Source organism: Aythya marila, assembly GCF_965140915.1.
Source record: "Aythya marila genome assembly, chromosome: 12".
In the NCBI taxonomy this organism is placed as follows: domain Eukaryota; kingdom Metazoa; phylum Chordata; class Aves; order Anseriformes; family Anatidae; genus Aythya; species Aythya marila.
The window spans coordinates 3,171,363-3,185,329 of NC_139053.1; the positions used below are offsets into that span (position 1 = coordinate 3,171,363).

Consider the following 13,967-nt stretch of genomic DNA (forward strand, 5'->3'; position numbering starts at 1 on the left):
GCATATGTGCATATTAAATCCAGTTTTCTAGACATATACAGAATATGCTTAATGTTTTACTCTGTCACACTAAGGCCTCTTTAGAACCCTTTATACAGGAACTTGTGCATCTAGTTGGCACGTACCTGAGTGGAGTGTTTCTTAAATAGGGGAATTATTTCTAGACATGAGTGACGAGCAGTTTAAGTACCTAGAATTTAACTACTATAAATGTAAATGAGAATGTTTTTCTGAAGTCTTACTTTAGGGACCTGAGTAAATTTTTGTGATCTGGAGGTAAGTATACTGTTTGTTTATTGTTTATTATTATTATTAAATCCAATCAGGTAAAATTATAACTGGTATGAAATTTGATGATATTATAGTATAAAAGCAAAAAGATCAGTAAACATGTGTTTTTTTCTTCTGAAGGATACACACAAGAAGAAAAAATTGAAATTGCTCATAGACACTTGATTCCTAAACAGCTTGAACAACATGGCCTTACTCCACAGCAGATACAGATTCCACAAGTAACCACTTTAGACATCATTACTAGGTAAATCCGTTGTTCATTGCTTTAAATTTTCAATAACTTATTTTTCTTGTAACTAGTGAGTTAATTTTAGAGCGATAACACAAAACACTTCTTAAGATCTGTTGTCCTTCATACCTTTAGAAGTTCAACAGTTGGTAACTTATGGAATTGCTCTTTCTGAGCTCTGTCAGGTTCTGCTCTCTAAGCCAAATCATTCTTGTTTCCCTAGAGAATTCCATGTCTTTGGCTCTGAGAGTGTAGCTCTGGATCAGTTGTGTTGGCACAATTGATAAGGCAGCATGAATAAATAGAAGCACTTGATGCTGGTATTGCTGCAGTGTTCAGTGTTAATTCATGGTCTTGGAAGCAGACAAACTTTATTTTAAAGAATGAAATTTTATTTCTGTCATCTTCATTGAAAAAAAAGTAATTATCATTTTGTTTCTTGTGATTTGATGGGCCACATTTGTCTAAAAATTGGAACTCGTTTTAAAAATTGAAAATGCATTTTTAAACAGCTTGTACTAATCAGAACTACTGTTTCAGTTGGACAGGAGAGCAAAGATACTAATCAGAACATCTTTTGAACTTGAAAGTGACTTGTTTACAATGGAAGAAGTGTATTGAATGAACTGATACATTTATGACCAGGAACAGCATTTTGGCATTTAGTAAATGTTTTGCCTGACATATCTTCTTAATTCATAGATTAAAAGAAAATATTCTTTTCTAGTCGGCTCATCTAATTTCAGTGAATTTTATTTTTAACTTAAAAATAGTACTCCCTTTTGATTTTTAATGCATTTGAGAAGAGCTCAGTGTTATTGGAGTATTGTTTAGCATTTCACTGAGGTTCAGCTCCAAGCGTTACTCGTCTTTTTCCCACTCAGTAGTTTTCTTTCTTAACTTCTATCAGCAAACAACAGTTACTTTGATATTAGCACATGATATTTTTATGTTTATTACAGCAGCTCAAGGTCTCACTGCTTTCTACATTTCATTTTATTAGGATGTATTTTTTAAAAAGAAAATGTGTTTACATTCAAAAGAAATCTCTCTTACAATTGTCTCTATGCTAGATACACTAGAGAGGCAGGAGTCCGCTCTCTGGATCGAAAGCTGGGAGCTATTTGCAGAGCAGTGGCAGTGAAAGTGGCAGAAGGACAACACAAAGAAACAAAGCCAGATCGTGCTGAAGTGGGGGAAGGAGAAGGTGTGTATTTTTTGCATGTTTTACTAAAAAGGAATCTTCTAACACTGTAGTCACTAGTTAGCTGATTTATCAACATTTTCTTCTTTTTTATGCTTCTTGAAGGGTTTTTAACGTTTTGTGAATAGAGTAACATTCTTGTGTATGTTCCAGTAGTGCTGGATTATAGGTTGGGATGCAAATAGTGTGATTTCAGCCTACCAGAGTGGTAACTGAGAAGTACAATGGATCTGTTCCATATCTTAAGTATGCAGTTCTGATTTGTATATATTTTCGTACCTAGTTGGGCTTTTTTATGCAACTCTTTCACTTTTCTCTTTCTTTAATAAAAGGCTAAGCAGTAGCTTTAGTTACTGTATTTGAAGAGTTTCTTTAATTGTGTTCTGCGTGCTCTACCAGCTCAGAACTCAATCACATTGTTTTGTTGTATTCTGAAATAAATGTCTGCTTTAAGGCCTCTGAAATTAGGAAGGTTCTTTTTATGCACCTTTGACTGCAACGTACCCATCACTTGAGGGGTTAGGGCCATTTGTAAAACTCATTGGTTAGAATAGTATCCTAAGAAATAATGCTTCAGTGATCTTTATTGATAAAGATTTAGTACTTCTCAATTATTTGTTTGGTGGTTGTTATTCACTGTCTTGAAGAATGGGAAGCTTAGATTTTTCCTTTAGCTCTGCACGGTAGAATTTGATTATTTTACTCTTGACAAATAGTAGAATTTGTATTTGATCCAAACATGTAGTAGCACTTGACGCTTGTCATCGTTATTAAGTTTGTTCTTTCCCATGTATACAGAAGTTAGTGACTTCGTATTCCCAGTGATCCAAATATCTGTAAGCTTTGTTGGCAATTGCATCAGCTGAAGGTAGATGACAAGTGTGAAAGGACAGAATCTCAATCCAAAGCTGAACTTCTAGAATACGGATGGATAGTCACTAGAATCATCTAGGTTGGAAAAGATCTTTACGATCATCAAGTCCAAACATCAGCCTGACCTACTGAGTCCCATCAGTAAACCATGCCCCTTAGTGCTGCTTTAGTCTTAATAAAACCTAGCAAATGGGGTGTTGGCTGTTCGGTTTGTTTCTTAAAGGCTGCAGTGAGTCGGACTGATGCTTTCTGACATGAAGTACTGCCAGGCTTTTGAAGAACAACTGTGTGCCAAAGGACACCAGAAAGCAAAAACTGCAGAAAGGCTGCTTACTTTTGCTCCAGAATATTCACAAACATAAAATACTACATAGATATCTGTTGGTTTGATCACAGAATCATCTAGTTTGGAAGAGACCTCAAGATCATTGAGTCCAACCTCTGACCTAACGCTAGCAGTCCCCACTAAACCATATCCCTAAGCTCTACATCTAAACGTCTTTTGAAGACTTCCAGGGATGGTGACTCCACCACTTCCCTGGGCAGCCTGTTCCAATGCCTCACAACCCTTTCAGTAAAGAAGTTCTTCCTAACATCTAACCTAAAACTCCCCTGGCTCAACTTAAGCCCATTCCCCCTCGTCCTGTCACCAGGCACGTGGGAGAACAGACCAACCCCCACCTCGCTACAGCCTCCCTTGAGGTACCTGTAGAGAGCAATAAGGTCGCCCCTGAGCCTCCTTTTCTCCAGGCTGAACAAGCCCAGCTCCCTCAGCCGCTCCTCGTAGGACTTGTTCTCCAGGCCCCTCACCAGCTTCATTGCCCTTCTCTGCACCCGCTCAAGCACCTCCATGTCCTTCTTGTAGCGAGGGGCCCCAAACTGAACACAGTACTCGAGGTGCGGCCTCACCAGAGGCATTATTGTGAAAGATTCCACAACTGAACCTATGTGGGGGAGAAAAATACTAGCTTTTTTCCCACAGCTAGAATAGGTTCTGGTTGGTATTAGAGCACAAATAGAGAGACTCATTATCTTTTCCTTTAAAATCAGGCAGCTTTCAGGTCTGAATGGTGACCCCTGACTTCAGGGAGTAAAACCTGGAGGAGGAAGTATAACTGGTATTTGTACAAAGACAGTGTTGTTAATTAGAAGAGCATATGAAAAAGTCTTACTCATAGTAAAATCTCCTTAATTTTTCTTTAGAAATCTGTTTTTTGATGGTCTTTTAGCTTTTCCTCGCTTTATTCCCCTAAGTTGGTATTCACTTCTGAAAATTAAATCTTTTACATTGTTGAGTTTTCCAGGATCATCATAATGTCCATGGAAACTGCCTGTAATATCAGAAATTTGAACTTGGGTCAGTTCAATCGGTGTTTGCTTAACTGGATTCAGCTCAGTTTTCTCGGAAGGCTAAGGAAGGTAGACTCTCACGGTAGCGATGGTTGTGTGAATGACTGCAGTTTAAATTTTCCCATCTACGTGCATACTTATTAGTGCTTTCCATTTAGAGTATGTATCTTGCCTACCTCTCTTCTTTGTGTTGGATGTTCCTGAAGTCAGATACTGAGTTTGTCAATACTTCATGATACCTAATTAGCTCTTGAACCAGAATGCTGAGCCTTTAGTCTGTAGTGGCTGTGCTTACTGGCAGCAAGAAAATCAAGTTGTCTTGGCTCCTGGGAGTTATGTTTTTAAAGTATTTCTTTGCACTGAAATATAGTTGTATCTAAAATGTGTTTAAAAGGCCTAATATGATTGCTGAATAAGAAACCTAGTATCATTCTGCTCCTAAAACCTTCTGATTAAACAGAAGAAAAGTAGCTTCAGAGCACAACTCCTGATACTGTCAGAAGGATCATTTTACTATTAAAGCACAGCACAAAAAGGAACTGTATTAGACATCTCAATCCAGTGACAGAGGTATTTGCAATGTTAAAATTAGCACTGTACTTGCAACTTAGGAGAGGTATTTATACTTTTAAAATTAGTACTGGATTTGCAACTTACCAAAGCTAAGCAAAAACAGCAAGTTAAGTGATCCAAAAGAGTACGAAATGCTAGGATTTTTGGTTGACATGTGATTTGGAGTAGGCCCAAAAGAAATGATCTGTGAACAGTTGTCTTTGTGCCTCTGGACTTGAAATTCTTCATAAGAAGAAGCTGTATTAATAAGAGGGAGTTCAAGGGAAAAGTGGATCTATAGTTAAACTTTGGTGTTACAAAGACGTGTGTAGAATGATGTAGTCAACAAAATGTGGCTTATTTTGTACTAATGACGTGCTCATACCTAGCTGTATTTTTAGCAGAGTATGTCACTTGCTGGGAGTGTATGAGAGTGAGACATGTTTTAAAAATATTTTTGTTTAGTTTTTATTCGATCTGTTGGAAGCAACCAAGTATTTAAAACAAAACCTGGAAATAATCCCCAAACTCTAATACTTGCAAGTTGACGCAAATAATGTAGCTTAAGTTTCTTTCTTTGGTTGTATTGCATGTTTTTTTCCTGTTGATGCGTGGACATGTGCAGTTGTGCATAGAGATGATGAATTTTTATTTCATATAGTTAATGACTCTGGAGGAATATTTACTCAAGTTGTTGTATCTTAATAGTTTAAATTTTCTAAATTATTTTTTTTAATGTATCTGTATATAAAGACAATTCAGTTTTGCTTTAAACATCTGTCAGTGACTAATGTGGGATTAAGACTGCAGTTAATGCATTTGTACATCACAAGATTGGAATATGAGAGAGTAAGTAAGCTACAAGCTCACCTTGTGGATGCTAACATGCTAAACTATTTTTTATATCTGATTTGTAGCACATCAGACTAGTAGTGTCGTGCCTGTGCTGTTTATTCAGCTGAGTGCCTTCTGGCTTGTGGCTTTGTAATAAAAGGTGAAAGAAATGAGGTACTAGAACCACAAATTTTCCATCATTATATTGATTAAATCAGATCATTAAATTAAAGTGGAGCAACTGTTTCTAAGTCTTTGTAAACATGTGGCTTTTGACACTCTTCAGGAGTGGGGCCTAGAAATGCAGAATATCTGCAGTAGCAGAACTGATGCAAGGAGATATGCAGTCAAGAGATGTTTAGCGCTTTCCAAAAATCTGTGCCTGAAGTACACTGGCAGTTTTGTATTGCCTTTCTCGCTCCTTTGATTCCTGAGCTTTATGACAGAGTTGGCAAGTGGAAGAGTGTTCATTTGCATCAGTCGTTGAATTTGTACAGTGAACTTGAGGAAAAGCAAATGGAGTCATTTTTCAGACCTCTCCAGGGAGGCATCCTTGTGTACAGTAACACTACCTGCTATTTTACTGAAACACTATCTGAGGTTTATGAGACACTCATCTAGTGTTTGACACTAAAGAAAATTCCAGGAGTCACAAAAATAGGTGAGACCTTCCTATTTTGGTGCAACTGCCTCAAGACTACAATGAAGCAGCTGGGATCAGATCATGATACAGCAGTTGAAACTCAGAGTGAAAAATGATGTATCGAATTCAGACTTGAAAAGGAGGTTTAGGAAGTTTATGTTTAGTAACTAAAAGTGATTAATTGAGGATCCTATCTACATTGAAACCAAGGTTTTGAAAATGCTTAAGTATTTCTATAACCCAGTAATGATACACAGCTTGTTCTACTACCTGGGGATGAAACTACACTTGTTTGTGAGTTTATATGCAAGCATTACTAGTGCTTAGCTAACTAAATCATATGAGGAGCTGAGAAATTGTACATGTTGAAGTTTTCTTCATCTCTTCCGGTTACTTTCTTCCATTATATCTCTAGAAGAAAGCAGCAGTCTTAAATTTAGGAATTTGTTTTTGCCACCTTTGTTTTTGTGCCATGGAATTCCTTTTTAGATGAAATCCTGACATATATAGTAAGTAGTTCATTGTCTGTGTGTACTTGCAGGAATCCATTTTCTTACAAATCCAGTATTTAAATGCAAGTTTTTGTTTAATTTTTGGAACTGCAGATGTCTGAGGAACATTGTCTCAGTCTTTGCTGAATAGCTGCTGTACTAAGTAGCTAAGTAGCTGTGAATTTTACTTTCAAGCATTATCTATTGGTTTTTGTTCTTTTTTTCCCTTCTTTGACCTAACCAAAAAAGTCCTCTTTCTGGAAAATGAAATTTTATTGATTCGTTTTAGATAAATGTGTCATTTAACTTTTAATATGATTTATGGTCATTCCTCTGCTATAGGTAGGGAACATGTATATGCCATCATTAATGGAATCTTGATTACTTGTGTCTTTATAGATTCTTCACAGTAATGTAAAGGTGATAAAATAATACATTTTTTTCCATCAAAGAAAAAGCTAGTGTTTGTAATATATTTGAAACATGACTTTATGCTTTTATAGCAATTCAGTTTGTGTTAGAATTTAGGTTAATATTAAAAAAGAAAAAAAAGGATTTTAAAAAAGGATGTCTGGAGTTTGTTATTGTTACAAATTATAAAGTGGGGTCTCCCAATTAAATTATATAAGCTCAAAGAAAGAGATTTTGATTCTTTTAATAGAGCAGGTGGCCTCAAAAATTAACTTACTGATTTGTTTACAAGAAGTCTGTCTGCTTCAGCTGCATACGTAGAACCAGGTGAAATATAAGAGCAAGCAGAAATGGGAAATTGTGTTTGTTAGGTAGTAAAATCCTGCTATAGAACAAAAGTAGTTTCTTTTAAGGTCAGTTTTGTTTTAAAATATGAATTGCCGTATCAAATTACTTGGGTTTTAAAGATCTGTAGTACTGGAATTGCAATCTTGAGTTACAGGAATAGCATGCAGGGTTATGTTTCCTAGACTTGTTAGTATTTGTGTATTTAAATTTATTACATACAGAAATAGTAGTTCAACAAAAATACAGAGACATGCTGGAACAACGGGGGGCCATCTGACTAAGGCAGTGTTTACAATAAAGGAATGGAATTTGTGCATTGAGCAATGAGATGTACAGTGGAAAGATTGATGGCTGTTGGATAATAAATATTAGATTTGAGTGCTGAATGAAAGCTGAGTTGGTACTGTTACAGTAATAACGATGTAGAATATTTTCCCTGATACTGCATGGACGCATTAGTGAGAATTGCACTGTAAATAAATTAACTGTAAAAAGGTTTTCCTTATATGCCAGGATTAATAAAAGGGTAGTTTGTATCTCATGAAATGAGACATTCGCTTTTCATCCATTCTGAGAATTACTTCTGTAGCACAGAACACCTCTTAATGTTACATTAAATAGATTAGATCATTGATCTGTGTTTTCCCATAATTGTTTAAAGTCCTGGATCTTCAGTTAATGTGCATGAATTAATATGCAAAGAAAGACAGTTTCTTCATTGAATGGGGGAAAAAAATCAAAGAAAGGAAGCGACTGTAAATAATTTTCCAAAATACGCTACAGAAGTCTTGGAGCTCAGTATACATTCCTGCATAATAAAGACATGCTTAAAATTTATCTTAGGTTTGTATATTTGGGGTGGGAAGAGGTATCTCTGCTGTATGGATGTGTACAAGGCTTTTCTTAATGGAGGCACTGCTGTAAAGCTCTGCCACAGAACCTTAGAAACATCTGGATTGTTCAAGTATTTTTCATTTCTCTGATAAATGTTTCACTGAAATATTGCTTTGGGCTCTCAAGAAAATGGTAATGAGTCCTTTGCATCTGGATCAAATTCTGTGGGGAAATGACTCCCTGCTTGCCTTCTCCTTCTGTATACAGTCACTGCAGTATATGTACAGTGTAGGCCTACTACAAATGATGTTTAAGTTCTTCAGCTTATTCATGCAAATAAACAGCTGCACAGTCTGATTTGAAACAATTCTGAGGCTTTGATATTTGTATGGTCTGCATTACAGTTCGTTTTTGTACAGAAAACACATTTGTATAGAAAAACAATTTTACCACTAAAGAAACAATCGTATGGATAAGCAATACAATCATACTTTAAATGGAGGAAGGAAAGAGCATGGTTTTGAATCCACACATACTGTTCTAATTGCTTGGTCTCTTCTTAATGACACTTGAGTGTATTGTATTCAAAAGTGTCAGGCTAATTGGGTTTTATAGCCTGTCTCGGAGAGTGCATCACACCTATACATATTTCTGAAGACAAATAATTTAATCTTTGGGGAATGTTTTGGTGCTACTGTTTATTGTTCAAGACATGTTGAAATATCCAACAAAAGAGGAGAGCAGAGTCCTGTTAAAGGTTAATATTGCAAGATAAAGTCAGTAGATGAAGTTAATTGTACAGAAATTGTTTGGAGCTTTTTCACTGAGCAAGGACTGTATATGCTGTGAACCAACTGGGTGTTGGAAAAATGAGGGACATGGATTTTGTGAATTAAGCTTTGCATTGAGTAAAGCCATAATAGCCCTTAGAGACAAGCATTGAAGTATAGTGTGAAAATATCTGCTGTGTAGGTAGCCCTAAAGGTGGGCTGTGTTACACCGGGGCTGTGGTTCGCAGCAGGGTGGGGTGAGCCAGGTGTCCTTCCACAGGAGCTGTCCTTGGCAGGAGCTGCAAGCACTGGCGTCTGCAGCTGCTCTGTTTGGCATAGGGGGTTTGTGAGGTTGGGGTATGGAGCCAGGAGGGCAGAGCCACGCGGTGTGATGGCCTTGTTGAATACTACGGAATGAGATGTTAAGGAACATGTGGACTAGCTCTAAGTAATGGATGCAGCTGCGTGGCAAAGCAATGTGTGGAAGTCTGACCAAGATGCACCTACTTTATTTGACAGGGCTTAATTATTCGTCAGAGGCTAAGCATTTAAAATCCTTTCATAAGGAGACCACAGAGAGCACAGTAGCAAACCCCTCCCATCATAAAAGAGAACAGTAATTGTAGAACTTCAGTAAGATTTCCACATTCAGCTCCGTTTTCTATATTACACTACATTAAACACGATCACTTCTGCACTGTTTACTCCTTACACTGTTTTTATGCACAAATCTGACGAAAAGTGCAAAGTCCTAAATGAACTTAATGCATTTTTGCTATTTGGCCTGGTTTAAAATGCATTTGAGCAGGTGAGTTGCACGTCTGTCAGTGGTCTAGACTTAATAGTATCCTTGCTGAACTCTTAGAACAAGTTTATTCTTAATAAATTTGATGCCATATTACCTTTAATTTGACAAGATTTTTGTGAAAGATGCTTTAAACTCGTTTTCATGAACTTTTCTAAATATTTCTTTGAGTGTTGTTTTCTTGTTATGATTTTTCTAATTCCTGTGTCAAGAAAGACTGCCAGAAATCCTAAAATAGATCTTCTTCTCTTAGATTGCAAAGAACACGTCACAGAAGACACAAAAGCAGAATCCATCAGTGACACGGCTGACCTGGCTCTGCCACCTGAAATGCCAATTTTAATTGATTTCCATGCCTTAAAAGATATCCTGGGGCCACCCATGTATGAAATGGAGGTAACATCCTCATTTTTTTCTGCTTCACTGTTGTTTCTGTGTCATTGTTGAGTTTATGCAATGTTAACTTTTAAAAAATATGTATTCGAAACCGGATTGTGTTTGTGTTCCACCAAGCATTTTTTCACCTAAAGAACATATATGTGTGTGTGTGTGTATACATATGTATACTTTTTTTTTTTTTTTTTTTTTTTTTTTTAATTGAGAGCACATAAATAATGTAATGGCATGACTTTCTGTTGGTAAAGATGCCTGCAGCAGTGCTTAAGAATGTGGTAGTGTTTTTTTTCAGTTCATAACATCTTTGCTTTTGTTTGGAGGATGTTTTTGTGGTCTTGGGAAGGAAGCCAAAATAGAACCCAGGAATCCTGTCTCTGAGGCAGCTTTCTTAAGGACTGTCCCACATACCTCCTTAAAGCCAGTCAGCATTCTTGGGTATTAAAACCACTTCACTTTACACCAGAGTTCTCAAACATTCTTCAAATTAATGTAACACTTAGCCAGTAAAAATAAATGTTATCATCAGTCACCTCCAGCCTCCTGGTGTCTGCTTTGCTCCTCAGTAGGCATATTCCAGATTTTTTCCCCCATCTGTATTTTCCTATATTTTATGAAAATGCCATCAATTCAAGTAGTTACTTTGGGGTTCTTTTTTTCACCCTTTATGTTGCAATTATTCTCTGCTTTACTTTAGATCCAGGGAAACTCGCTAGGTGTAAGTAGGATATATAAAACTCTGACATGAATCCAGTTGCTGATGGAACTCTAAACCCTTTTTGTTTGTTTGTTTGTTTGTTTGTTTGTTTTCCAGGGAAATAACTTTGTATCTAATCTATTTCCAATGACAGTTCATTTGGCCTCTAGGGCTAAAATACTGCAGGATTACTTGTTGCTTTTAAGCTTGAAATGCAGATGCATATAAAGCTGTTATAATGAATTGAACATAATATTCAAGCCAGTATTCTGATTTCTACAAATGGTGTTTATTAGTTTTGTAAAGGTGCTAAAAAGTAAATTAAATGGTGTAAATTTGTGCAAAAGTTCTGGTCACTTCCAACTGTACTCCCCGTAAGAGTAGAATTAATTCAAGTAAGTATGAAAGATTGTAGGCCAAGAAGTGTATGTGACTTTCCTTAGATGTTCTGACTAGTTTTGAACTTGCTCTGGAGTTGATTATTCTTTTAAATTTGGTGGTGCAGCTGTGTTGACAAATAACTTTTGCTATTTTGTTCCCTTTCTACAGGAACGTAGTGCAAGTAAAACTTTTAGAGTGTGCTTCTTAACTCCGAATATATAAATACAGAAGTGCTGGGTTGGTTTGGTTTTTCTTACATGAACAGTTGCCATGAACATGCATATAAGCATTTGATGCTGGCCTATATAACCTGAAATAAGGCTGACTGGAGCTTTCGACTTTTATATCAAAGGCTTTTTAAATGTTTCTATATTTAGTAGGCAAATTAAGTAGTGCATAAGTAGAAGTAGAGATGAATCCACACAGCATCAATTCCCTGAGCAGTTTAAGATTAATTTTCATGTGCTATTTGCTGCATGTAATAATGAGGAAATAATATTCAATACACATCCCTCTATAATTTTTCGCAGTTTAAGTTGCTCAGGTAGCCACATAAGTCCTGTTTTAGTGAATTTTCCCCACTAACCTATAATTCCTTTGATTTTTTTTTTCAAGTGTCCCCAGGATTCTTCCAAATGAAGAGTATAACTCCCATCTCAAAAAACAACACTAGCCAATCTGAAATTCTTGTAATTTTCTGGTTTTGTACTCTGCAGCACACCTCTTTTCTTTCTATACCTAGCCTTTAAAGCTTTGCCTTTGACCTGCACTTTGCCATTTATAATTAGTTGAAATGAAGATACAGTGGAGGCAACCCCTGTGTCAGTACTTGGATGAGACTAAGCAAACAGAACAGAAAATATGATGTGACTTAATTGATTTGTTGTCCTCCAGGGAATACCTTAAAATGAGTGATTCATCTTTTACCTTTTCAGTGCATTGCTTTGTTTTCTGCAAAGGTCTCCCAGCAGAAAGGCATGACAGATTACTCAGCTCATACTTGTAGAATTAATTCATTTATCACAAATAAATAATTTTAAGTGTCACTCTCCAGAACAAATGTTGGAATAAATCACATGTTATGGCTTTGGAAGAATAATCTTGACAACGGTTGAAAGTGTAAAAGACTTGATGAAACATTTCAACACAGCATGCTTTGAGGGGAAGAGCTTTGTGGCATGTCCAGCATGTTTGCAGTATTTTTCTTTTGTCTTGGAATTCAGGTTGTTTATTTATTTATTTATTTAGTCTTCCTTCAACCACTAGTTCTGCTCAGGTAGCAAAGCACTACTGGCTTTGCATGGAGAATTCATCCATTTCAGAAATGAATCAAATTAATTTTCAATTCTGTATTTCAGTAGCAGACAAAATATTTTAAAACAGCCTATTGCTTTACTTTACAAAGGCATATTTGTCTTTGCTCTACGCACTGCCTGACACAGTAAAAACTTCCAATTTCTGTTCTACCTTGTAATAAATACCTAACTTGGTAGTTCAGAACGTACTGAATAGCTGTATGATTTGTCATCAGGGTTTCTTCCACTCCTTGTAGCGCAGGAAAACAAAAGGACTTCCTATATATTCTAAAACTGTCTTTCACATAAAGGAAAAAAATAAAAACTGGAACCTTCTTGGAAAATATCCTGCCTCTTTCCTTCTCTGAACGCAGGAGACTGGCGTTCAGACACTTGCATTGCTCACATCAGTGACTGGACACAGAGCTTAGATAAGTAGATCATAGTCTTGTATGGAGCAGAGATCTTGCTTAATTACTTTTAATTACTAATGAAGGCAGTCAGATTCTCCATTCTTTCACATCTAGCCTGCTAGCACACTCAAGTACTTTAATTGTTCAAAATTATTTATAAATGTTTGCCATGAACATTTGAAATGAGCGCATGAATCACTGTGTTGTGAGACAGGAGTTTGAGCAATGAAACCACTTTTAAAAAAGCCCAAATGTTAGGGAACATTCAGGCTTAGAATTGATTTTTCATGTAAGTAACAAGAATCAGGACAAATATGACTTAATCCATCTGCTGGAAGTATATAAGCATTCAGTCAGGATTGACTAAATACTTGAAGTCCTTTGAAGTGAAAAGGAAGATTGTCATTGAACTGCTGGGGGTGGGGAAGGTTGCAAGAGCGATATATCCAGATGTTTGCCATTGCCTCAAGCTAAGCAGCCACATACAGGTCCTATTGCTGTAATTAATGTTTACATGTAGGCAGAATTACTGCTGCATAAAAAAGTAAATGAGATCAGACACTTGGGCTTAACCCTTGTGTTTTAATCAGTACAGCTGTTTTGAAGGCAACTATCAAACTGTTATTGCAATAGCTTTGTTAGGATTATTTCTGAAATTGTTTCCTGTGGTCCCTTCAGGTATCTGAACGCTTAAGCCAGCCAGGAGTGGCCATAGGCTTGGCTTGGACTCCGCTAGGGGGAGAAATCATGTTTGTAGAAGCCAGCCGCATGGACGGGGAAGGTCAGCTGACTTTGACTGGTCAACTCGGAGATGTCATGAAGGAGTCGGCACATCTTGCAATCAGCTGGCTGCGCAGCAACGCAAAGAGATACCAGCTGACTAATGGTAGGTAGGGAAAAAATGACAAATGTTCCACAGTCATATTGCCTTACAGACGTTGTGTGCATCCCTTGACCTCTTATTGCGGGAGGTGTGCACATTTAGGAAATATTAATATCACATGAAAATTAAATGTCTTAAAACATGTCTTTAATGTCCTAAAACACATCTCTAAGTAATTCAACATGCTGTCTTTAAGTAATTCAATAGATTGCAGCAGTGCTAAATAGCAGTGGAAGTTACTTGTACTTGTGGAAATGTAGCAAGTGT

General features: G+C 36.7%; 1 protein-coding gene across 1 annotated transcript in view; it reads left to right on the forward strand.

Annotated features, from left to right (window-relative positions):
• The window catches only part of LONP2 (lon peptidase 2, peroxisomal), a 44,594-nt gene that overhangs the window by 25,629 nt on the left and 4,998 nt on the right, over positions 1 to 13,967 (forward strand). The window contains exons 10-13 of the mRNA XM_082770044.1: positions 412 to 538; positions 1,597 to 1,730; positions 9,892 to 10,034; positions 13,496 to 13,703. Of these exons, the coding sequence (XP_082626170.1) occupies positions 412 to 538; positions 1,597 to 1,730; positions 9,892 to 10,034; positions 13,496 to 13,703 (612 nt within the window). The remainder of the gene's footprint in view (positions 1 to 411; positions 539 to 1,596; positions 1,731 to 9,891; positions 10,035 to 13,495; positions 13,704 to 13,967) is intronic.